This window comes from Typha angustifolia, chromosome 14, assembly GCF_048772165.1.
Source record: "Typha angustifolia cultivar Huaian chromosome 14, ASM4877216v1, whole genome shotgun sequence".
Lineage (NCBI taxonomy): Eukaryota > Viridiplantae > Streptophyta > Magnoliopsida > Poales > Typhaceae > Typha > Typha angustifolia.
In genome coordinates this window covers 5,558,547-5,585,039 of record NC_133252.1, presented here as the reverse complement: position 1 = coordinate 5,585,039, position 26,493 = coordinate 5,558,547, and the positions used below count along the sequence as shown (strand labels likewise).

At 36.1% G+C, this 26,493-nt stretch overlaps 2 protein-coding genes across 4 annotated transcripts in view; one reads left to right on the top strand and one right to left on the bottom strand.

Moving 5' to 3' along the window:
• LOC140775787 (thioredoxin reductase NTRC-like) overlaps positions 1 to 550 on the top strand; it is a 28,675-nt gene extending 28,125 nt beyond the window's left edge. Inside the window, exon 10 of one of the 2 annotated variants that reach the window (XM_073119219.1) lies at positions 116 to 550. In XM_073119219.1, coding sequence (XP_072975320.1) covers positions 116 to 176 — 61 coding nt within the window. In that variant the 3' untranslated portion in view covers positions 177 to 550. The remainder of the gene's footprint in view (positions 1 to 115) is intronic. The other variant, XM_073119220.1, reaches the window with a different exon arrangement.
• Positions 551 to 2,655: 2,105 nt separating this feature from the next.
• The window catches only part of LOC140776097 (villin-2-like), a 42,409-nt gene continuing 18,571 nt past the window's right edge, over positions 2,656 to 26,493 (bottom strand). Inside the window, exons 15-23 of one of the 2 annotated variants that reach the window (XM_073119671.1) lie at positions 20,058 to 20,186; positions 13,648 to 13,795; positions 13,502 to 13,512; positions 13,263 to 13,403; positions 13,065 to 13,190; positions 6,651 to 6,716; positions 3,630 to 3,873; positions 3,310 to 3,509; positions 2,656 to 3,169 (exon numbers count right to left, since the gene is read on the bottom strand). In XM_073119671.1, coding sequence (XP_072975772.1) covers positions 3,056 to 3,169; positions 3,310 to 3,509; positions 3,630 to 3,873; positions 6,651 to 6,716; positions 13,065 to 13,190; positions 13,263 to 13,403; positions 13,502 to 13,512; positions 13,648 to 13,795; positions 20,058 to 20,186 — 1,179 coding nt within the window. In that variant the 3' untranslated portion in view covers positions 2,656 to 3,055. Of the gene's footprint in view, positions 3,170 to 3,309; positions 3,535 to 3,629; positions 3,874 to 6,650; positions 6,717 to 13,064; positions 13,191 to 13,262; positions 13,404 to 13,501; positions 13,513 to 13,647; positions 13,796 to 20,057; positions 20,187 to 26,493 lie in introns of those variants that run through there. The other variant, XM_073119672.1, reaches the window with a different exon arrangement.

Here is a 26,493-nt window from a genome sequence, read left to right as displayed (position 1 = left end):
TTCCATGTTGCAAAACTTGGTTGTCTTAATTATATATTTTCCTCTCATAATTTAGCATTTTTTACAACGTGTAGCTATTGTGGACTGCTAATCTTGTCAATATTTGTGCATGCAGAACTGTATCTGGTGTCAAAATGAAGAAGGAATACAGAGAATTTATTGAGGCACATAAATGAGTTGGGCCATCCAATATGCTCTGATAACATTTGCATATCCATATTCAAAATTCTACTTTGCTTCATCAACATGCCATGAGTGGCAATTTTTTTAGGAAATTTTTTCCGAAAGCAGAATTATTACATTTGATGTATTCAAGGCGTTGCTGGATATATCAATCACCTTTCATACTCCTGCATTTTATACAGGAATTGTAATGTCAATCAGTAAATTGCAGGAAAGCTTTACCCTGCATTTTTTTCCTTTTAAACTCAATAGTCAAAAATCGTATCAATCACTAGGGGTCCTTTGGTTTTATGTATTTGAAGAAACTTCATCTATGCACTCTAAGTTTAATATAAAAATTAGCATTTTTTTTTTGTCAATCAATATCATAATATAGCCTTTCCAAGTGTCAGTTAGGCTCATATTTGACATCAACTCAAATTAAGTGGGCGTTCGAAAACAGTTTCTCACCGGAAAGATTTTTGCTCCTATTGGTTTTACATTTATAGATGCTGTCAATTTACTGAATAATAGTGAGACACTATTTCTTTTGTCCAAAAATTGAGCAATTTATTTCTGATAATGAATGTGTGGCTAAATTCCTGTCTGGACTTATGTCACTTTTCTGTTCCATGATTTCAGGAACTGTTTATGTAAATTATTTTCTTGATTTATGTTCAGTGATGCTCTTTGTTTTGTTTGAAGGGTGAAAGAATACTTGGTTTATCTTTTCTTTTTCGTTTAAGTGGGAAATTTATATTACAAAATGATATCTCATATCTAGTACGTAAGAGCAATTTGCGTGAAAAATCAATATGATTTCACTCTTCACATGTTTACCCAATTTTGTTTTTCCTTTGCAGGAGAGCCCAATCACTCTTATTTTAGAGCAAATTGCTCTTGCCTTTCCATTATTAAAAAAGAAACTTGTTGGCCCAAATGGACAAACTAAGAGGGTGGTGAATTTGGTTTCCAAACAAAATAATGAAAGATAAAATTTAGGATAGTTTTATTTTCACTTTTGAACTATCACTATTTTTATAATGATTCTCTAAATTTTTTATCAGTATATAATGACCTAAACAATCATAAATACCTCACTTAATCTCTTTTGTTAGGGAGTCATTATGTACTTAAAAAAAGTTTCAATAGGTCATGTGCCACAATAAAAAAGGGGAGGGGGGGGGGGGGGGGGGGCGGGGGGTTTAAAAGAAAATTATTAATAAGAGAAAATATACGATCCATTTTATACCTTTATCTTTACATCCCAGTCTTTATCAGATGGAGCCACTGGCTTATGAAGGATATGACCCCAACCCTATCCACTTCTTTCTAAAATGCTCTTGTAATTTAATGAGTTTCACAAAGGATTTCTATCAATTTGTAGATGCTCCACAATTAATTGAGTGTCTGGGACTTACGACATACCCTTTAATTATTTCCTTCCAGCCATCTTTTGTAACTTTCTGCTACATTTTGCTAATGAAGAGCTCAATAAAATAAAATCTTGTTCAGCTGTCCAGTTATCCATCCTTTTGCTAGAGGACCCATCGTCAATGGTTTCTTCAACCTTCGACATCTTCTCCCTAATTTTAATATAATTATGAAGAAAAACTGTAACAAAAAATTGTACTATATATAAGAAAGCAATCCAATACATGGTAAGTAATAAGTATGAGTCAGCTATATAGCATACCACGTCCACAGTAGATCTGCGGTGCATATTATTAGTCCGTACTACGAAGAAAAATGTCATCAATACATACTTGCAAATCTGTAGTGCATAGTATTAGTCCGCACTATATGGAAAAATATTTTCACTGCATACTTCTAAATCCGCAGTGGATGGTCGAAGTCTGCACTACATAGAAATATGTGTATGAATACATACATGTGAATCTTCACTGCATAGTATAAATCCACATTGCATATAACTAAAAGATACAAATAGATCTCATAAAAATTATGGCCTCATACATGAACAATACAGCTGAAAGAAAAATAAACACAATTTAGATTATGGGCTCACATGGAAAACGAAAATTAAGTATGGTGCTAGAAAGTTGCAATAGCAGATCTAGTGCTAGAATAGGATGATTTGCTGGAGAAAGCAGAAGGCAAGAGGGTCAAGCAACTCTGCTTGGGCATTTTACAGGCTATCCGTTGATAAAAAAGAACGACCTTTGTTACCTCTTCTTGTTTGCTCAAAGAGGTGGGCTGTTACGATAAAACCATGCGCGCAAAGTGAAGGTGCTAAATCCTTTGTTGCAAAAGAGGGGTGCAGAGAAGAGAACTCAATGGTGGGCTCGTTGAACGATGATTGGGGTTTTGGAGAGAAGAGAGGAGGAATCTAACTTTCCTTTATATGGTTGTTGTCCAATCAAGAGGCAAAATAGTCATTTATATTGTTATTAAATTAAACTAATTTTGAATGTATGAAATAAGAGAGAAATAAAAATTAGTATATCAGAATAAACCTAAGTAAATATCTAGTTACTATACTAAAATAAATTCATTATTATTCCGCAAGTGAACCGGCACAACATTATACAAACCTTGACTTTTTTTTGTCTACAACATTAACAGCCAAAAACAATGACTAAACAATTCTTTTGTACCAACCCCAGAATATACATACATGACTATCATACAAAGCTGAGCAAACTATTTAGACCCTTCAGCAAAACAAAGTGCTAATGTACAAGAAAGAATGTCTATTATCTTGCATAACCACCCGACCAGGCAAGACGCAATCATCCATGGTAAGTGATAGAACCGGAGGATATGACTGCATCTTTCCAAATGCAACAAAAGGGTAACAACAGAAGAGAATAGCAATGAATACATATATATAATAAACATCAGGACAAGGTATCCAGTCCTATATGCACCCTTAGAAAAGATCAACTTTCCTTTTCTGCATGTCCTGCTTCCATTTTGGCTGACTGTAGAATGCCTCCTTAGTCATTCTAAAAACTATCTGGAAGTCGGCATCTGACAAGTAAGACTACAGAAGAGAAAACAATGAGAAGTTTAGCAAATCTGTATGAATCTTGATTACCAAATACAATAAATTATGTTTTTCAATAATCAAATTCTTTTTGTTCTTGTTTTTGGAGATAAGACAATTTAAGGGATATCACTAACCTCTCTCTGTCTATAATCAATTCCACGGACAGGATGTCTGGACTTGGCTTTCAGCCGTTCATAACTAAATGTTGTTTCCCCTTCATTTTCATCTTCCATTTCTTCCTGAGTTACATCAGAATCTGCTACACTGCCTTCAGATGAAAATCTGTCTACTACAGCTTCTTTCTCATCAGAAAGTTCCAATGAATCACCCACTTCTGAAACACACCAAGATATCTCCTTCTACATCAAACATGTACATGGCATTCCAACTACTTAATTTGCTAACAAAGGACAGTAACTTCTGAAAGAGAAGTCCTTTTACTAGTCAGCCTTACCTTGTCCTAGAGAAAGTCTGCTGAAATGTGGAACAGAAGTTTCAGATTGTCCCTTTTGCTCAGCAGTTAGAACCGAAGAAAGTGCAGCAACTGCAGCTGCTCTCTGAGATTTTTGGCTTCGATGAGATGGCTTTGGAGCTGCAGGTTTACTTTCAGAGGAAGTATTAAATGCAGATGTTAGGGCTGCCATTGCTGATGCCCTTTGTGTGGGTCCGCCACTTGAGTTCCTAGACCTGTCCTTAGACTGCAATAAATCATAAGAGATTAATAATGATATTGCAAACAGAAATATACCAGCACCCCCTAAGTTTTCAGAACATCTATTACATAATTATAGCATCATTTTGACAAATTATAGACAGCTTTAGATGACTAAAGGTTGTGCAGCAGAATATTCCCCAAAATACCTAGTGGGAATAGAAATTTTCAAATTAATCATAAAAAGGACCACCCAAGCAAAGAGATTTAAATATGCTTTGTGGATAAAAGAGTTGCAGTGCATAACAAAATATAAAGCCAGCTATTCCATCAGAACAAAATGTCACAAAATGTGAATTGGCAAATACATATGAGCATGGAGACAAGTGTTACCAATGTCAAATGAAGGCATAAGACATGGATAATTGTTTCCACTATATCCAAGTAGTAATCTTACTTACATGCACATAAGAATATCTTTGGAATAAACTAGAGATATAAGTCAGAGCCACTTATCACACCCTAATGAAATTTTGGTCGAAACTAAAATGTCAATAGTGTCCAAGGGCCTGAGCTATGTCATAGCTAAGCTAAACTCCAAGGATACTAGGGTAAATAGGTAAGAATCATACTTATCCACTGCTAGCAGTTATGGCAGCTATTCTTGTGGACTTTGGGGGCAGCTAAAGCCTCACTTGTGGCCTAACTAGCTAAGGAAGATATTTAGGAGCTGATGTGGACCGATGGGGTTGGGTCTTAATTTGATCACAAAAGGAGAAGGGAATTCTCCCCTTGTATCTATGTTTCTTTTGCCTCTATACGGAGGCTTAAACTCTCTACGTGTAAAGAATCTCATATTTGGGGTAGTTAGTTGCTAGAAATATAATAGAAAAGCTTGATATCGCAGTAATCTTCTCTAACTAAGAAATCCCTGCTACATCTCCTTTGGTTCTAGCCTCTCCCATGACCAAATTGGGTGAGGCTTACCTCCCTTACGACAGAGGAAGGGTGCCGCACAAATCTTCAACAAAGAAAATGGTTAAGTCCTTGACACACCGCTGTGCTGCAGCTATGCATAGAAATGTGTAGCTGCTGTTAATCTTAAACTAACATTAAAAATTTCCACATTATGCAATAAAAACTAGTCCTATGCAGCCCAGAGATGCCAACTTATTGGTTGCAGATTGATGAGGTTCACATACTTAAAAGTAAATTGCTGATAACCCCTAGGAAATAATAACACAGATAAAGATTTACTGATGAGAATGAAACCAATAGTGAAGTTTATGTGTGAATCCTATGCGAATATATTTTTTAAAAGTTTGATGCGAACCGGGTCAGATCGGATCACATCAAGGGAAGATTTGGCTCAATGGATTGAGTCTAGTTATTTTATCTACTTATTTGTTTTAATTAGAGTCTTAGTAGGTTAGAATTTGTTAGTTAACTAATTCAGCTCTGCGTAATTTTGGAAGAATATTCAAAGGATATTCCACAGACGAGCAAATATTATGAAACCACTTGGAAAAGATCGAAAACGTCCTGATCTACAACTTCCGTATTGAAGGTTTCTCTAGATTCAGACTCTATCAATGGCAGAACCAAAAATCAATCCGAGAAGGATAAGGAAGGCTGATTTAGTTAAATCATATTTATCTCTAGATTATGTTTATCTCTTATGTAAACACTTAAGGTAAGTCTAGTTAAGTCATGTAAACTACTAAGACAAGTTCAATTAAGTCATATAAGCCTATAAGGCAAGTCCTAGTTTAAGTCGTATAAACCTTTAGGGTTAGTCTAAGGTAAATCCTAGTTCGAGTCGTATAAGCTTTTAGGGCTAATCCGAGTATGACTCATTGTACCCCTCTATATATAGAGGGCTGGGCTTCTTTGTTGGGGAATCCAAATAAATCCAAGCATTGAGAATTAATTGAGTTTAGTTATTTTCTTATTACCGTATTTACCATTGTATTATAACCGTTAGATCATTTTTACCTTTCTAGGAGTAAATCGTAGCCCTAGAACCTTTCCAACTTCAAATCCTAGCCACCATCTTCTTCCAGCAGCCACCCTACTATACGACCGTCTACCACCATCCTTGGCCGTCTGCCACCCTCTGACAACCGTCACAATGTTGGATATTTACTATTCTACCCCGTTCTGACCTTGCTTTACTATTTTAATTATATCTTTCCATCCAAACATCCGATTGACGTGAAACCAAAGCCATTAGAATCCCTCGTGAGGCTACCACCACCTAAATTTTCATAATCATCTTACGAACTGATCGTTCCAGATCTGGTCCGTAACAAAGTTACACCCATTAATGAAACCCCAATTATTTCATTTTGGTACATAATTCTTGGGCCATAGCCCATAGAGTCCTGTGATGAACAGGTTGCCTCCTTGAAACGAAGGGAGATGGACTCAAATTTAAGATTTCCTAGGCAGGTTCTCAAGTAAAATGGGCAAGACATGTACATCTTCCCCCCCTAGACAATACAACAGTAAGAGCCTTGTGCAATGGGATGCCCTATATTATGCCTCGAACTTGCTGGTGCACTTCAAATGCCACTAACCTTTTAATTGGTATATTCATAGAAAGCAGTGAATTAAAAGTAGATTAAGGTATATTGCTACAATAGGTGATAGAACATTTGATATCACTAACCTTTTAAATTTAATAACATAGCAGCAAATATATCAATTTATGCCTTACGTATGTTGTGAAGAGACTGAAGGCAATTCAAGATGATAAACAGTAGTTCTACTATAATCTAGTTATATTACCTAAGAAAAGATAAAATTTCAAGGAAAAATTACCTCCGAAGAACGGAAAGTTGTCCCAAAAAGAACCAAAAGCTTCTTCTCGAAAGAATTTCCTTGAACCTGTTTCAAAAAAGATAATCTAGATTATAATGATGGGCAGCACATGAGGTGTGCTGAGTTAAGGAAAGAGCATAGTGTTTGCCTTAGCAAGAGATAAGAAAATAAAAGATGAAAAGAGAGAAAAGATATTAAGGAACTAGCTGAAACTCTGCTCTGTTCTTATTTTTCCATTCAAGACAGAAATGAACTGTTAGTTGTAAAATATCAAAGAAAAGAAAAACAAAAATGAAGAAAATCTGTATCATCCTATCAGTACTACATGTAATATAAACACTTAAACAGAATGGTTGGTTGTGCATGAGTTTGTGGGGTGAAACTATTGAGGGACCACCCTTCCCTAACCTATAAAAGCATTACACATGTACATTAATACAATTTATAAAACCTTACTTCTCCCTGATATAGTAATTTCATCATAACCATCAACAATATGATCCTCTCATCATGAAGCTCCACATAAACAACCCTTTTGCAAAGGCTCTAATGAGATGGTAAAGAAACACAAGAGAAAGTACACTAGCAAAGCACCTCCATCTCTAAAAGAAGGAAGTATTATATTAACCATTGTGAAAAACTGAAGATAAATTCAGATATCAAGTACTCCATGCAGAATGTAAATGTGCATGGCACAAGTCAAGTATAGATAAATTTTTATTTTCAAAAACAAAGTAATTCTAATTGATAAGACACTTTTCTGAAAGAAAAAAAAAAGAATCAAACTGAGTACAAAAAAACATGTCCAAGTATGGAATATAGTTGATCAACCTACACTTCTACCTAAGTAGCTAGCATAACAGTGTTCAATTTTACTGCAACCAGAACAAAAGTAAGTTTTCCTTCCAATTGTGAATATAAGTTTCCCGAGATAATCTAATGTGTCACAGAGGTAAATACACTAAAAATTAGCATTTTCATTTAAGATAACATTATTGATACTACATAATTATCTACCATTAAGTGGTCTCACATCTTAATTGAACTTTAGCTGCTCATTACACAAATTGTCACAGGAGAAGATGGCTAGCAGAAGTAGCATCGGACTAAGATGAAGTAACCTTTCACCTTTATTACCACAGTTCTTTACTCAATTTTGAACTCTTGTATAACCAAGGTTTTATCTGCTATCCTGAATGTTGTGTGTAAGGGCAAAAAACATTTAGGGATGGTAGGGTGGAGAGGTTAAAGGTATGATTTATATGTATGATGCTAAATATCTAAGTGATACATGTAAGATGACGTTACGCTAGCAACAAGAAACAAGAGTGCAAGAGAGGTCTAAGGTGTAGAAAGGAAAGACAACGATTGATGTTTAAGGAAGAAGAAAGATCTAGTGGATCACCTAACCAAGGGGAATAATCCCAAGGAATGCATCTCACACAGAGTAATGAGGACAAACAAAAAACAAGTCAAGGTGAGACAGATCACTTTTGTTCATGCCAGAAATCTTACCATATTTGAAAAAAAATGCAGAGACATTCTTTAAATTTTTATTGAAGCATTCCACTCTTTTTACTCTTTCAAAATGTCACACCCCGCTACTACTACACTATAGTAGAAGGGGATGAGATAGGCTGCGAGATTATACTCAGAAGAGTGCAAGACCTACAAAACATCTGCCATAATATTCTTTCGCTAGAAAATGAGACAATAACTTTCTTTCTCTTTAATCAAAAGAGATGAACTCAATAACCCAAATACTAGACTAATGCAGCTATATCATTTTGGATAGCATATTAATAGTTATCTCAATTTGACAGTGGTATTTCATTAAATATTACCTTACCATGGATAGATTTTAGCCCCATGTGTCTTGTATTTGTATGTCAAAACCTTATATAAAATAAATCCTCTAGGGCAAGATTAGAAACCCGAAAATCTGCATAGAACTTTTAATCTAGCAGCCCCTCATTCTTCTTGAATTATTCTTTCTCTATATTTCATTAATGAAACACTACCATAACATTTGGTGTTCTAAATCCACATAGAAAGCTTTAACATAAAAAATCCCAGATTGTGGTTCAAGTTCTCTTTCACTAAACAGCATATAGAGAATAATATTTTAAGTAGAATTAGGAGCTGGTTTATTGAACTATTTTGTGCAGATTTTGTTTTATGCATTGTTAGAGAAATTATTTTGGATGGTGTTGTCCAAAGCAGGCTATTAAAGGTACTATTGCTAAGAGTGTTATGGGAAGTAGGGCTGTCAAAATAAACAGGCAACCCGGGCTCGGCTCGGGTAGAGCTGAGCTAAGCCCAAGACGCCCTAGAATCTAAAATAATTTCGAGCTGAGCCTGAGTTGGAGCCGGCTCGCTCAGGCTCAACTCGTTAGGCTCGATATAAAAGGATAAATCAAACTGTTAAACCCTAAATCTCAGTCTTTCCATCCCAAATTCCCAACTTCCCAACTCAAGTCGATAGTCGCTCGTTACTCTCCCAGTCAGTTGTCGCTCTCCCTATCACTCAAAGCCGCAACCCGCCTCCTCCTACTCCTCCTCAAAGTCTAACCCGGCTCCTCCTCCTCTAAGTCTAACCAGGCTCCTCCTCCACCTCTCTAACCCGCCTCCTCCTTCTCCACCGCAACCCGCCTCCTCCTTTGGCAAGCCAACTCCTCATCCTCCTCCTCAAGCTACCGTCCGGTGTTCGTTTTCCTCCTCAAGCTGCCACCTCGTTGTTGTCCTCCTCCTTCGTCAAACCGTCGCCTCGTTCTCCTTCATCAGCTTGGGCTCAACCTGGCTTGGTCTAGCTCGATTCAGCTCGGCTTGAATGAGATTTGATAATAGGCTCATTTCAGATTCGAGCTTGGCTTGGGCTCAGTCTAGCTCAGCTCGAGTTAAGCTGAGCCAAGCCTAAGCAGAATTAAAAGGTTCGAAAGTAATTTCAAAATGAGCCTAAGTTGGAACCGACTCGCTTAGGCTCAGCTCGTTTACACCCCCTAATAGGAAGTTAACATTGAGGATTATATTTGTTTCTAATTCAGCTAGAGGTGCTAAAAATAACTTACTTCTAATTTGTATAGTATCACTACAACAGAAATTATTCCCTACTTTTGTTCTTTTTATTCAGTATAGTGGTATATCTAAAACTACATATAGAGAGGGAAGAATCTAATGAGAATCAGGGGCTATATCTTTACGGATTCTATGCAAATTTTATTCCTAATCTATGGCTAAAGGAAGAGAAGTTGATTTTTGTTTAAAGTCTATAGTAGAATAAATAGAAAGAAAGTTTTGAACAAAAATTGAGGCTTATATGTTAATTGTTTATTATCAGATTTTAGGTGTCCTTATCCATGGTTAGAAGTATTTCCAGATTTGATGTTGTTTAATGAAAATGAACAGTTTGATGCTTTGGATTCCATATCTATTATTACAAGATATATTTTCAAATTTGAGTTATCAAATAATTTGAGTTTGTCTAAGTAAGAAGTATATTGTTGTGAAAATAGAGAAAGTAGTATCTTATATAATTATTTAAAATTATGTGAAGATATTGTGCTCAAATACTTTGAAGTGGGGGCATTTATGGACTATAATTAGCAAACCTAATTCAGTAGTCAAGTTGGCAAGTTATCATATAGCTTAAATAAGTAGCTTAAGTTTGGTGTTTCAATTTTCATGTTAAGAACCAAGGACTCTTCTAAGTAGAAATTGAGGGCAAGAATCATAGCCTCCAAATTTACCATTTAGGTGAGTAAAATTGGGCTTTGTTATTAGTGTATTTAAAAATAAAATATGTTTTATACCTTCTGATTGAGACTAGTTTTCCTACTTATGTACCTAAATATTTTTGTGAAGCATCTTTGAGCAATAGGATTTTAATTTTGTATGAGTTCACTATTTGGTACTTATTTACATTTATTGTTCAAGGCTAATGTTGCCATTTATGTTTTGCACGAGTTGGTTTTACAGATAACCTAATTTGATATGTATTTGCATGAATGCACTATAGAGATTTGTTCTTTTGAGAGATTTATAGTTGCTGATTTTATGCTCAAAATGAGCTTGATATTTGAAGATTTTGTAAAGCTATATGTTAGATTATGGACTTGAAAGCCATTACTTGAGTCATTTGATAGGAAAAATGTTTTATACCGGTTGGTTAGTAGAGAATTCTAACATGTGATCACACGGATAAAAATCCGAAAACACTAAGATCCCAGAGTATAAATGAGACGGACCCTACTACCTCAACGGTTGATAGGCGTGGGCCCTATTAGTGCGGTCAATACTCAGATACTCTGGTATCTCAGAGTTAAAATAGGGTAGGCCTCTCAGTGGGTGATATTGACCATGGTTCCCTAAATTTATATTACCAGCATTGAAATATATGTTTGAGATGTTAAGTATATCCTTAGTTATATGATATATGACGTGGTTTTAATTATGCTACATGCATTTAGATTTGTGCATTAGAACTTCATATGCTATTGTGGTTATTTGTGTATACTCTGATATGGTTTCTATTGCATATACAACTTTTTCTGAACGGTTTTACTTATTGAACTGGGATGTGAGCTTATTATGTTACTTCACAGGTTTTAAAGGCAGCTCGCTAGCCGCCCCACCTCCTTCTCTTCTTTTTCTTCTTCTTTTCTCTCTTTCTACCTTCAGAACTCATCTCTCATTCTCTCTCTCTCTCTCTCTCTCTCTCTGTGTGCTTTGGGAACCCACTGCTTCTCTTTTCAAAGCATTGTGGATTCCCAATTTTGTGACTCAATACCATAAGGACCAACTTCCTTTTCAGATTAAAGGGTTGCTGACCAAGTGACTGGTGATATCCTATTTGAGTCAAAGCAAACTATAATAAAGTTATTCGAATCTTTTTTTTTCACATTTTCCTTATGATTAGGTTGTTTATATGTATTTTTGTAACTTCTCTATTTGGGCCATATTTAGGCTTGAGTAAAGGTTCCGTTAGTCAATCAGCTAGTTTTCCAGTTAGGTTTTTTTTTATGATACCACTTCAGACTAGGAATTTGAGTTTGTTACAAAGTTCTAATCCAAGTATCCAACCCTATTTATATTAACAAGGACGGAAGTCTCTTGACAACATGGACTGAAGTTTTGGCAAATCCTGATCCGGATCTGCTGAAATGGATCGAGATCATCCATAGTCAACACCAACACTGTTATTCGTTTCAGGGCAGAATCAGTCTTATCGAACTGAAATAGATGGGTTTGGACATATTTCAGCTGAAATGGGCTGAAACTGGTGGTTTAATCGGGTGGGGCACAACCCAAATCCAAACCCATTTAATGAAAACTTTACAATTCTAACTTTATCTTTTCTCTCTCTCTCTCACTCATTTAATGCATCCTCTTGATTCAACAATGACAAGTGACTTCAAGCCATGCCAACTAACTTTCTAGCAATATCAACCTCCATCGAGTAATTCTCCAATGAGATGAGAATTTTTCTTTTTTTTCTTTGGTTAGGTTTCTCTTTTTCTTTTTTTTCATTTTCTTCCATCTCTCTTTTCCTCTCTCTTCCCTCCCTCGCATCTCCCTTCCTCCTCGCTACAGCAGCAAAGTATGCTACTACAAGAGCGGTAAAGATTGCTATTGCAGCAAGGAGAAAGGGAGAGAGAGTGGAGGAGAGAGGGAAAGGAAAGGGAGAGAAATGGGAGAGGGGAGAAGATATGGGGATAGAACAAAACTTACATTGTTATTGTAATAGAGGGAGAGGGAAAAGGGGAGAGAGGAATAGGAATAGGAAGGGGGAGAGAGAGAGAGAGAGAGAGAGAGAGAGAGAGAGAGAGAGAATAAGAGAGATTTTTCTTGTTTTATTTGTCATTTCCTCTGGATTTTTTAGAAATTTTTCTGCATTTTATAACAATAATTTAAATTTTTTTAATTAAAAAATAGTTAGATACTAGAACGGCCGATACTATTAATATGTATCCTTTTTCCAAGCAGTCAATTATCGACACCGATAATTAGATCTTGCTTGAAACAACACTTATGGTTTTGTTTTCATGAAATTAAGAAAAGAGGGGCCCTCTTGTTATTTTTGAGTGTTTTTCATGTGAAGTATCGATCTGTATGATGACAGTAAAACCAACCCTGCGATGTGATTCTAGCAGCCAGGGTGAGTCTACTAGTTATCACTTCTGCTAATTCAAAGGCTCTCCCTGGACTCTATGAGGCAGGAGTTCTCTTTATCTTTCTTTAGCTGAACATGAAACCTTTTATCTGCTTGACAAATACTTTGCCGAGAATCTATAAAATGCAACTTCAAAATATATCAAATAAGTTCCACAGAAATGAGAGCAGCTCACTCTCCATTAAGGAATGGAATGCAATAAGCAATTGCAAGATAATCAACAAAGTTGGGTCCTCATTTCTTACCGATGCCTTTGTGCCATCCCAAGAGAAATATGCTGTGAAGAAACATGGCTCATTGCCCTCTGTGACTCTATAAAGTGGTACATCTAGGCATAATCCTTCCAAAGACACTGCAATCTCTATGTATTTCTGAAGAAAATGCTTTTGATTAGGTTACCCATAAAAATGCATCAGGATAAGACAACAAAATCCATAAGATACCTGTCCAACATCAAGTGCCTTCTGTCTCTCCTTAGAGTCCACAGACTGACCAACCCAAACAAAGACCTCAGCATGTGTGTCAAGGATCATCATATCTTCAGTCAAAAGATCATCTTGAGAGAAATTGAAAACCTCAGTAACCTAAAAGAAGAGAAAGCAAAAGGAAATAAAATCAGTATTACTGTATAAGAAGAGGTCACATCATATAGTGAAGAAAAAGTAATGATATGTCAGCAAACCTCTAGCTTTCCTGAGATATTGTCATGCGAACCCAAAGATAATCAGATTTAGTTTTGCAGCCCATATGCATAAGATATTTCGTGTTATCAGTTTCATCAACAAATAAGAATAAACTATGAATTTAGACTGGAGAGTTTGATCCAACCGTTTTTAAATGAAAAGGTGTACAAGTGAGGATCCCTAACAATATCTTGGGTGGTGTTCTTGCTAGTATAACTTTGCTTTCCACCAAGAGCAAACCAGAAGGCAGAGCTCTCCGTGCCCTCCTTGGCATGCTTTAGCACAACACCTGGCTGTGGGATTAAGAAATCAGAAAGAAATTTGATTGAAGTAAGCCAAGAGCAGAAATGATCTAATAAAACCAAAAGAATCCTGGCAGCAGGAAATTATACTATTACGCCTAATACAGTATACTGTCTAATGAATAGGCTACTTGTATACCTACTCCTTATTGCAAAAGATGAATGGAGCTCTCTTTATATACAAATTTTCAGCATTCAATTATGTTAACCTGTCAAAATCAGGGTTTGCAGTTTCAGCCAATCCTAATCCAGATCAGTCGAAACAGATTCCACCTTGAAACTAGTCTATGTCCCCAAAGCCCTCTTATGTCCCATCCTCACTCTGTCCAAACCTCCAAGCAAGCACATTGCTTCCGCATATCCAGGGACCTCGATTAGGCCATTTTCACTCTTCTGTTTTTTCCTTTTTTCATTTTTTCCTTCTTTTCCTCTCTCGACCTCTCCTATCTCCCTCTAGTGTCTACAACAACTTTCTCTCTCAGCCCCTCTCTCACCCTTTCCTCTCTGCAGCACTCTCACTCTCCTCACTCTCCCTTTCTCCCTCTCCCTCTCTGTTCTGCAGTAATCCTATTGCTGCAGTAACAGAAAGGAAGAAAGGGTGGGAGAGGGGGCTACTGCTGCAGCCTAATACTGCAGCAGAAGCAACATCAGAGAGAGGGAGTTCTTAGAGAGAGAAGAGGGTAGAGCAAGGGATTGATTAAAGAAACAAGGAGAGAAAGGAAGAAAGCAAAAGAGAGTAGACAGAGTTAGAGTAGAGAATGAAATTATTTTGGGCTGCTGAAAGTTGAGAGAGATAGAGATGGAGAATTCTAGCAATTTTGCTGTGTAATTAATTACGAAAAGGCATATTAAATGACTTCTTAGAGCTTCTTGTCTTTGATCCATAGAGCATGTTAGAAGAAGTTGCAAGCGACATACTAGAAGTTCCATGTTGAGTTGACATTGGCAATGATACTAATTTTGGCATATAGTTCTTTATTATTAACTTAGCCTGCTCCATAATCCTTTTCATCTTCATAATATGGTGACTATTTACTTTAGGTCATGGTTTTATTCCATATCCACTAGTTCTCATCACATGACCCAATACTCTATTCTGAGATTCTTTGTATATTTGCTGACAATAATTGCACGAAAACCTCGTATTCCCTCTTTCTCCCATCTTTTCTAATTTGGTGTTACATGCTTCTAAAGTGGGGCACTGTTATTTACTGCCACACTACTAGTATTATAACTCATAGTTTCAATAGCCATTTAACTATGATAAAAATAAAGCAGAGAAATTCTAAATTCTAATACTGTACTAATGTAACAACATTGCACTAATATAACTATTAGTATTAAGTTATAACTATCGCCGCTATACTAATATTTAAGAAAATGGAACCACATCATTCAAATTCTACTTATTATTGTTTGTAATTATGATTAATATTTGTGAAATAGTTGCTATTCTGCTAGAGGAATTATTGTTAATTTTTTATATATTATATATTATATATACTTTTTTTAAATTTGTCGACCGTAAACTGCGGTCGCCTTTCGAAACATTGATATAACTACTAAAATTGTATACCCTTCACTCTATTACTCCCTGCCCTACCCGTTAACCCGTCACTCCCTCTTTCATCTCATAAAATGTTAACTCATCTCATAGCCCTCACTCCATCAATTGCCACCTACGAAACCCAACCCTTCACTCCCTCGTTTCTACCCGAATCTCCCTTCCTCACTCCACAACTCTCTCTGATTCTTTAGTCTTCACTCACCGAATGCCATCTCCATCTTGCTCTGCTAGATTACCTTTTTATCTTGTTGAAAACCCATATTATGTTAAGTTTTAAACTTTTGCAACTAATAGTCAAATAACAAGTTATTTGCCTCCTAAATATAATATGTTACGAACCATACTTTTCCAACAAGAAAGGGCAAATATTGAAAGGTTTGGAACACATTAAGGGCACATGGAGGGTAAAGGAGGTTAGTATTGTGTGTAATGACCGGACAGATGCATAAAAAAGACCTCTTATTAATTTTTTGACAATGACTGAGAGTGGTCCCATATTTTTTAGAGCTATAAATTGTGAGGGGTATACAAAGATAAATTATTTATATCTAATTTGATCGACAAAGTAATTGAAGAGATTGGTGCGCAAAATGTGGTACAAGTCATTATTGATAATATCTTTGTTTGTAAGTCAGCTGGGATGCTTATAGAGGCTTAGTATTCAAATATTTTTTGGACTCCATGCGTTGTCTATATCCCTAACCTTGCATTAAAGAATATGTGCCTAAAAAAACACTGAGGGGAATAAGCTTATCTCTGATAAATGCAATTAAATATCTATTGTGGCAGGGGTTGTGATGTGCATCAAAAACTTTATCATGTAACACGCTATGCTACTTGCCATTTTCAATGAATTTGTAAATTTGAAGTTGCTTGCTATTGCAGATTCACGTTTTGCCTCAATTATTTGTCCTGAGGAGATTCAAAACTATCAAGTATGCACTACAAATGATAATTATTAGTGATAAATGATATTCTTATAGATAGGACGATGTAGGAAAGGCATAATTTATAAAAGAGAAAATCCTTAATGATATATGGTGGGATAAAATTGAATATATTATCTTTTACTAAGCATATTTATTCAATGCTGTGATTTGTTGACACTAACAAACATTGCATTCATTTGATTTATGAAATGTGGGATGAAATGATTGAAAAAGTGAAAACAGCTATATACAAACATGAGGCAAAAAAAGAAGAAGAGTCCTCTTTCTACTCAATTGTGCATAAAATTTTTGTTGATAGATGGATAAAAGCAATACTCATCTTCATTGTTTAGCACACTCGTTGAATCCAAGGTAAAGTCAATGCTTAAAAGATTTATTACATAGTTATTTGTTCCTTTTGGTTTATAGTTTTGTTAAATTAATTTTTGTGCTTTTCTTACTAGATATTATTCTAATACTTAGATTAATGAGAATCCAAACCACACTCCTCCATACAAGGATCTAAAAATTTCTCATAAGAGCAACAAGTGTTTAAAGAGGTTTTTTCCAAACGAGGAAGAGAGGAGAATTATAACTAACGAGTATACCAATTTCTCAACTGCTACAAAGGGTTTTGATAATGACTATTAAAGATAGAGATATTCTTGATCCAAAGAAGTTGTGGGTCATTCATGGTGCTTTCACACCTGACCTTCAAAATTTAGCGTTTCAATTACTTGGGCAACTGTATTTATCATCATGTCATGAGAGGAATTGGAGCACATATTTATTTATTCACTCAATAAAGAGAAACAGGATCACTCCACAACGAACAGAAGATCTAGTTTTTTTCCATAATAATCTTCATCTTCTCTCTAAAAGATCAACTAAGTATATAAAAAAGGAGACCAAAATGTAGAATGTTGGAGGAGATTCATTTGATTCATTAAATGGAGCGAGTATTCTTGAAGTTGCTAACCTTTCACTTGATAAGCCTAATTTGAAGGCTATTGTAGTTACCGATGAAGGCAATGAAAAGAATTACTTAGATGGAAATAAATAATTAATATCATTGCCAATTACACTAGTGACTTATGACTACTCTCATTTTGGTGTTAGGCAAGTTGTGAAATGTTGATGGATATATTTTATAAACTTTAGCGTTATGACCAATGAGCCTGAGTTGCTCATATTGAATGCAATGATATCTACCATTCTCATTTTGGTGCATTATTTGTTGAATGCTGATGTATTCTTTGTCTAATTGTCTTTAATATCTACTATTCTCATTTTGCTATTAAATGCTTATGTAGATAATAGATATATTGAAATACTAAATACAATGTTATGTATAAGTTGTCATTAGAATATAAATTTTTTTTTTTGCACATACACATGTATATGTTGTCTTTTTTATTATTATATCCTAGACATATCGTATCCTATTTTTTGAGAATTTATCGTAACCCCATATCCGTATCGTATCCGTATTTGTGCTTTATAGGTTGCAATTATATCTTATAATACTCTAGCTAATAGTCACTAAAACGTTGTCTCTAGTAAAAGGTTTTAAAAGACCATAGAAGGTAGACAGGCAAACAAGGAATCATGTGGCACTTAAGCGCTAGGTAGGTGCTTAGGCGGGTGCACGGAATTCAAAATGGTTAAAATATAAACAATTGTTGGGGTAGAAGTTAAAATACAATCTAATCAATAAACTAGTGCATTCTTATTAAGAACTATAGTGAAGACTGTCTTTAAAGGCGGTTGCCATGGCAGGGTAGCGGGCCAACCGCCTCGCCATGCACCTAGTCAACCCGCTAATAGCGGGCAAGCTGTCATTCCTCATCCTCCTCTTCTTCACTTCTCTTCTTTTTCTCCTTTTCTCTTTTTCTACCTTGAGAACCCATTTCTCATTTTCTCTTTCTTGCTTTGAGAACCCACCACTTCTATTTTCAAAATATTGTGGATTACTAATCTACAGAAGAGAAATAGTGAGATAAGTTGTCGTGTTCTATATATATAAAGAGAAAGATAAAAATATATATACATATAGTTAATTTGTGATATTTGTTATCGTTGAAAAGTCTGAAGGTATTTGTTATCGTTGAAAAGTCTGAAGGCTTGATATAGGCTAAACAAAGGGCCAATCCTCCCAAAATACAGAGGCACTTAAGTCCCATCAAGCTTTAGACAATATAATAAGATGCATACTCTAAGCTTCAAGCAGTGTGCGTCGCTGAATTATTGCTCCGAACTAAATGTCGTTAAAATTTGTTTCAAATCGTCGCACTACCAAGCTGTTCCTCAAAGCCAACTGTATCACCAAGTAATCAATCGAGCCGAACCGTTGAATTAAGCCACCAAACAATTTTCTCCATAATAATTATTTGGAGTTGAAATTAATCTCATAACCTCTTTGATCGTAAGGATACCTACCAACTCTACAAGAGTCGGTTGGTGTTAATTTGTGATTTTTGGTTGTTGTAGTTGTAAATTACTATTAAAAAACTTATATATGCTATATCAATATATAATATGTATATCATATATAATTTATTTTTTATTTTTTATATATTAAAAATGCTAAACCATCTTGGCGCCCGTCTTATGCCTAAGCACTAGGCGGTAGGGTAACCGCCTACCACCTGCGGCCACATTTCAATACACAGGTAGTAAGCTATTAGAATCCACTAATTCATCATGTACAATAATTTTGAGATTCAAAATCAATCTACGCACTAAAATATGATTTGATATGCTAAGGCCATCATGTAGGTAGGACCTACGCAAAGCCTATTATATTTTATCTAAGGCGGGAGCCTAGGCGTTTAGGCCAAAGTTGATTGAAAAAATGGTCTAGTAAATTTGACCCTAAAATGAGAAAAAAAATGGCAAAAGAGAGTTAGCATAACTTTTATGGTTGTATTAGACTTTATAAACTTATGTAAGTTCTCCTGTGGTTTATAGAATAGCATCTACTCAGAGTTCTAACAAGAGAACTTCACATAGATAAAACATCTGGGCAAAATCAATTCCTAAAAATTGCTCAAACTCAGCCAATGTAATGAATAGACTAGACCGAAATCATGGAATGCTCCCCAACTGTATAAAGTCGTGAATACGTGGAATAATAAATTATAGCAACTAGAAGTAGTAACTGTCATAATGAAAGGAAGTAGCAAGAAAATCTCTAATGCTTTTATGCAATCTTTAAATGGTCAGAAGTGCCACAGTCTAGCAGTATCCTCAATCTCCACTCATAACAATTCTGCTAAATTTTCTTTCACAATGGTTCCTCAGTCCAAGGGTACCACCCTCCCATTATCACTCTAGATGTTCCATAAAAATGTTCAGAAAAGTTTCAGATTTACTGACTCGTCAAAACAGACAGATTAAAAAATAAAAATGCTAGTAGAACTAGTTATATAACCCAAACACCAAGAAAACTTTTGGAACGAATGCATTTTCTAAAAACTTTCTAGGCCACTGGTGATTTCTCAAACATCAATTTCCAAAAGGAGATTCATTTATAGATTTACATCAACAAAATACCAATCCACTCAATATTGTAAGTACATGAAAGATAATCAAGAGTATATATGCAAACCACATATAAATAAAAGAATTGACATATTGCTGGTTGTTTTGCTACACGAAAGGAAACCTTAAAAATGGGTTACAATAAAATATTTGGTAAAAGGGGTTAGAAAGAGCACACCAACAAGTAACAAGATATATGTTGGAAGAATTATACCTTCAAAAACTCGGCAACTTTTGCAGCCCACTGCTGCTGTTCAAAGGTACTTGAATTTCCATGCCATGTAAATAGCGAATTACCGGATTGCAACACAAAACAATCTGTGGAACTTAAAGATGTTGCCACCTACAAATAAAGAGCAAACTTCATGAGTGGATAAATATGCTTAAAAATGATACTAACCAATCGATTTTGAGTCAAACATTAGATGAAAATATAAGTCAAGTTAAGTGCATGGCAAAGGGAGATCATTTTGTGGTTGAAGAGATCAGAGTTTTTGATAGCATATAGATTTTGCGGTTGATGAGATCAGGGAAATATATATTTTGTGGGAAAGTTACCGAGGGATGAATTAGTAGAATTAAGAAGCATATTGCTCATATTCGAGGTGATGTTACGTCTTATCCAAAAGCTAGTGATGAGGCAAAAAAAATTTATCATAGATCATCTAGAGGAGAATAAAGAAAAAAAAAAGATGAGAAATCAAAAGAGACAGCAGAATTAAGGGCAGAAATAAACATATTAGAGAATGAAGATCTAAAAATTTCAGATATTGAAAGCAAAAACTAAGGAGTAGAAGTCCTATAGAAAATTCACCTCTATTAATCCAGAACTAATAATTAGAGAGTGGAAAAGATGGTATAAACAAACATAAAAAATTCCTTTGCAAAAGAAGAAAAAATAAAGTGAACTACTTTGCTCATTGAATTTACAAATGTGACATCTCTTTTTTTAATGTCATTAATGACAAAATATTTCATATATTGATTAAAGCAGTTAGTCGATATGGCCCAAAGTATAAGTCAGCACTTGACATTTATGCGTGAACCACTTTTAAAGAAGCAAGTGGCTAAAACAAATGATGATTTGAATAACCATAGGGTTGCATTCAAAAAAAATAGCTACTAAGTTTTGACTAAAGGGTAGATATATCGGAAAGAAAGAAGTATTATGAATTTTTGTGTCAGTTGTGAGTTCAAGTTAGTTTTCTACGTATTATTAATCATTGTAAAGACTAACAATAGGTGAATACATCTTTATTATTGTTGTTGATAATATCAAAGAAGTAGGAGAGAAGAATGTTCTCCAAATTGTGATTAATAATGTTGCTGCATAGTCATTAAAAGATAAGTATACTTGCATATACTGGACATCTTGTGCCACCCACTATATAGATTCAATGTTGGTGAGAATATCCAAGGAAGCAAGAATTTAAAGTGCAATTGAATGTGGGAAAGTCATGGTATTCATTTATGAACATCATAAGACATTAAGACACATCAATTCACACAAAAAAAAAGATTATGAGACTCGGGGTTACAAGGTTTGCCATTTTTTTTCTTACATTGCAAAATCTTTTAGAGAAGAAAAAAAAAATTAAGGCTTATGTTTACTTCTGATGAATATTTAACATGCAAAAAATCAAAAACTACTAAATGAAAGAGAGTTTACTCCATGGTCCAGGCCCGATCCAAACTCTTTCTCTTTCTCTCTTTCTCTCTTTCTTTTCACTCTCTCTTACTCATTTTCTTTCTTTTACTCTTTCTTTCTTTTTTTCTCTCCTTACATATAATCATTGTTTCTCTTATGGAGAGACCTCCGATGAACTCCGACGAGCTTCAACAAACTCCGATATATAATTTTTTAATTAATTTTTTTATTTCTCTCTCAGCTTTTTTTTATTTCTTCCACTCATCTCTCCCTTTCTTCTTCTTCACTGCATCATGATTTTTTTTTCTTTTGTTTGATTTTCTTCCACTCACGCTCTTTCTAATCTCTTCTTCTTTTCAATTTTTATTGCACCATAGTTTTTCATTTTTTATTCTCTTATTTTTGGTAAACTTTTTTCTAAATTTTTAGAAGTTTTTCTGTATTTTTAAATAATATTTAGAATTTTATGTAATTAAAAAGTCCGATCCAATCTAGGCGAGCAATACGGCCGATAAAAATCGTTTTTTCAAAAGGCCGATCCCGATTTTTCGAACCTTAGTTTACTCTACTATTTTCAATAATAAATTTTAATAAATGTCATTAACAATTAAAATGTTCACTTCTTTGGTGAAGTGGCTTCGAGTTCTTGATGCTCAAATAAAGCAACCAAAGAGATTTATATATGGTGGGTTGAAAGATGCTAAAAGGAAATTAAGAATATTTTCAATAATGAGACTTTTTCCAAGCTTTTTCTCAACGCAATTGATCATTATACAAATGAAAAACTTGATACACATTTTCATGCTACTACATGTTACTTAAATTCATACTATTTTTATAGAGATTATGATAAAATGAAGAGTATTTTAAGGTAATAGATGGTGTTCTTAGTTATATTGAAAACTTCTATCTAGATCAATCCATTTAAGTGCACATTACAAATGTGGAGATGACAACCTATAAAGATGCTACTAAAGATTTTGGTAGACTACCGACAAGATTAGCAGAAGAAGTTAATAGTGATGAAGTCAACTTAGGTATAACAATTTAACATATGTAGCGCAGCATATGTTTTTGTCTTATGTGTTAGTATGTTAGTATGTAGTATAAGTTACTTTCTAACTTTTATAGTTATCTGCTCATTAGTGGAGTGCATATGGAGCTGGTGCCCCTTATTTGAAAAATATAGCGATTAAAATTTTTAATTTGACATATAGCTCCTCAAAATGTGAAAAATTGGAGCTCATTTAAACGAGTAATGTATCATTGTATTGATTAAGTTGTCAATTTTAAATTTTGATTGATGATTTAATCATCATATGACTCATTTTTATTTGGTCTTTGATTTCAGATTTATTCAAAGAAGACAAATAAATTAGAAGTGAGAAGGTTGAATGATCTAATTTATGTACAATTTAATACAAGAATGAAGAATCAAAGATAGTAAAAGAGAAGGATCTCGTTGCTTCAAAAAAGAGATAATGCAATTGATTGATTGGATAATGATCCTCAAGAGTAAGAAGTCTTCCCAATTAAAGGGTTAACCTAGGAGATGGTGATAAAAGCATCCAGTGCGAAAGAATATCTAACATCAAGGAAGAGCACTGGAAAATAATTTACAAAACGACAATTCCACATGGAATTTCAAGAATGAGTATCCCTTGCATAGAAGTCCTCCCAAAAAAATTGAGTTGATTACATTTTGGTACTCTCAATCATGGATGGCCGTGCCGGCAACATACCGGCACATGGCACGAGAGTGCCGCACGACACCCGTCCTAATAGCATTGCCGCTCACCATTGACCTCATCGCCGATCGCCGCCCGCCGCTCGCCCGAGAGAGAAGAGAGATCGAGACAGAGAGAGAGTGATCGAGAGAGGTTTAAAAACTTAAGTTGTGGGACTTAAGTTGCGGGTTCAAATTCAAACCTGCAACTTAAGTTTTTAACCCTCTCCTGATCTCTCTCTCTCTCTCTTTCTCTCGATCTCGATCTCTCTTCTCTCTCGAACGGGCTAGGACACCCGACGAAGCGACGGCCACGGTGAGCGATGGCGACGGCGACTACAAAGGCAAAAGTGAGTATCCCTTACCTCTTTTTCTCATTCTCTTACGGCACATGCCGTGCCGTACCGACCGGTAGTCGGCACGGTCCGTGCTTGTGGCATGGCCATTGTTGCTCTCAATATCACTCAGTATTTGTAACACCCTAAAACACCCTAATTTTCAAAAAAAAAAATCCCGTGACGCACGCGCTGAGCACGTGCGTCACAGGTACCTGCCCCCGCGTCCTCTCTTCTCCTTCTTCCCTTTCCCTTGCCGTGCACGCTACCCTGCTCCCGCCTCCATTAAACCCCATCTTCCCCTCCTCCACCACGCCATTTCTCCACCTCACTACCTCTCTCCATCTCTTCTCATGGGTTGCCGACGCCGAAGCCGCCGAGCTTGCCGACCAACCCCCCCCCTTTTTCGGTAAGCCCTCCTCCCCTTTTCCTTTTTCTCCCCTGTTACTTCCCTCCTCGGCACCGTCGGCCTCGTGCCGCGCCGCCAGCGTCGCAGCCCCTCGAGCTTTCCGCTCTCCCTTTGTTTCCTCCCTTGGATAGAAATGCCAAGGGACGGTAGGGGGGTTGTTTAAACCCCCACACCCCCCTTAGTGGGTTGCGGTCATACCGTAGCCCACTGAGCCCCTTGGTGGGCTGCGGTTAGACGCAACCCACGGGCCCTCCCTGGTGGGCTGTGGTGCGGTGCAGACCGCAGCCCACTAGGCTTGAGTTGGGTGGGTTGCAGACCGCAGCCCGCCAACCAAGGCTTTGGTGGGCTGTGGTTGGACCCCAGCCCACTTCAGCCAACCTTGTGGGCTGCAGTCCAATTGCAGCCCACTAAGGCCCCCCTTGCCTATTAGGTTAGGTTTGAGCCTAACCCAATACCTCTAGCCTAGCCTATTTGGGGTCATTTGGACCCTATAACCATGTTTATCTTTTTCACCTGATTTAATTAGTCTGATCCCTCGTAATGACAATTTAGTATCATGTGAATTTTTAGGATAACATAAGACTCGCCCTAAGAGACCCTTGGCTCATGTATTTGCCAAACATAAATACGCTAATAAGATGATTAATTCTATTAGTTCGCTAATTTTACGGCTTACTTGCGTGAATTAATAGGATTGACATCGCATGAGGGAGATTTTGGGATTTCAGAGGAGCCGGCTAGCTGACAAGATTTACCATACTGTGGAGACCCCCCAAGCGAGTAGAGTTATACAATCTAGAATAATGTAGTTACAGTCATTATGTCTGTCATGACACTATAGAAATTGTCAGTATTAATACATGCATTTAGTGTACCATGTAGATCTTTACATATGCAGTTATTGATAATTTGCTCATTATGATATTATGAGATTGTTAATGTAGCATAAGCATTAGTGTGATGATGCTCTGCATGTATCCTGTATGATATACCCTTGCATATATATCTATTGTGAATATAGAATATAACGATCATGATGACTATAACCTTCTTTATACACTCATAGACACTGCACCACTTCCACCAGTACCCTTACTCACTCAGTTCAGGGTTAAGAGTAGAGTGTATCTTATATGACTATATTAGCGGCCTACACCTGAGGTCGGGAGCCTATGTGGCATTCAGGTAGTTATACTGCATAGTTAGGACTAAATTATGATGATAGAAGAACATAATTGTGAGGCAAGGATATAACTCTAGCGGTACCCGACGACACAAAGTTAGGGCGTCTGTTGATGAGCCAAGGGCTCCCGATTCTTCCGCTGAGGGCAGTGATGATTTAGAGAGAGTGAGATATGGGCTTACGACCGGGATCCTTAGTCTAATGGCCACAGACAACCGGTCACATGTAGTGTCGCCATACACGTGTAGGTGGCATTACCGCTAAATGTGTATATATCCCCCCTCGATGTATAAGATGATGGATGATTGTTTCTTGAGAGTATTTACCCTGTGTGGTGAATAGCTCGGTGAGCGATGATAAGTATGATTAATGCTTTGGTAGGCATGAGATGACTAAACTGCTATTTTATTGCTATGCATAACATATAAACCCAATGATTGAGATGTATACGAATAAGAGAATGTATCAAGCTTTATATCTGTGTGGACTTATCGTGATACGTTTAGGAACTAGCATGTTCCAGGATAGTGACTGGTAATCTTTATCAATTGTATTGATTTAGTAATTTGTGGTAAGTCATTTCAACAAGCATATTGTTATTGTTAGCAAATATAGGCATACATTGGATATACACATGTGATTTCATTATTTTAGATTGTATGGATCCTACTCGCTGGGCTGTAAGCTCACCACCTCGTGGTGGCATTATTTCAGAGCTAGGGGACGCAGGTGCGAGTAGCGAGGAGTAGCTGCTTTTCTTTTTCAGTATGTATGTTAGTTGTATTAAGCCCCTGCGAGGGCGTTATGATGATATATTTTGGACTTTAGCATTGTATTTTGGATGTAGATTTGGAAGGCTTGTTGTGACCTGTGGAACTTGTATCCGGACTCTTATAGTTGAGTTTATTTATGGTGAAATTGTGCTGTTGTGTATCTTGTGAAATTCTTATACTGACAGGTCGTATGATGCACCGCATGGGGGGATTTACCCACGCGGTTTATACGTGTATTTGGAGGCTTAGGTGTTTCGGTATTACTTTCACACCCTCAAGAAAAAAAAAAGAGTTGAGAATTACACCTGTTGAATTATTGAAATGTATTACTGAGCCCCTCCGTCAACATTCTGTTAGAAATTCTGTTCCAAATAACCTTGCAAGATTGGAAAATAGATAGACATAAATGTCCTCTCTTTCCCTTTCATATTGTTTTTTTACTTCTCTCCTCTCATTCCTTCTTCTTTACATCATCTCTTCTCTTATTGGGTAAGAGAATTCGGTAATGAGATGTGAGATATTTGGAGAAGTTACCGTAGATGCAACTAATAGAGAAGATAAAGGATGTCGAAGAAG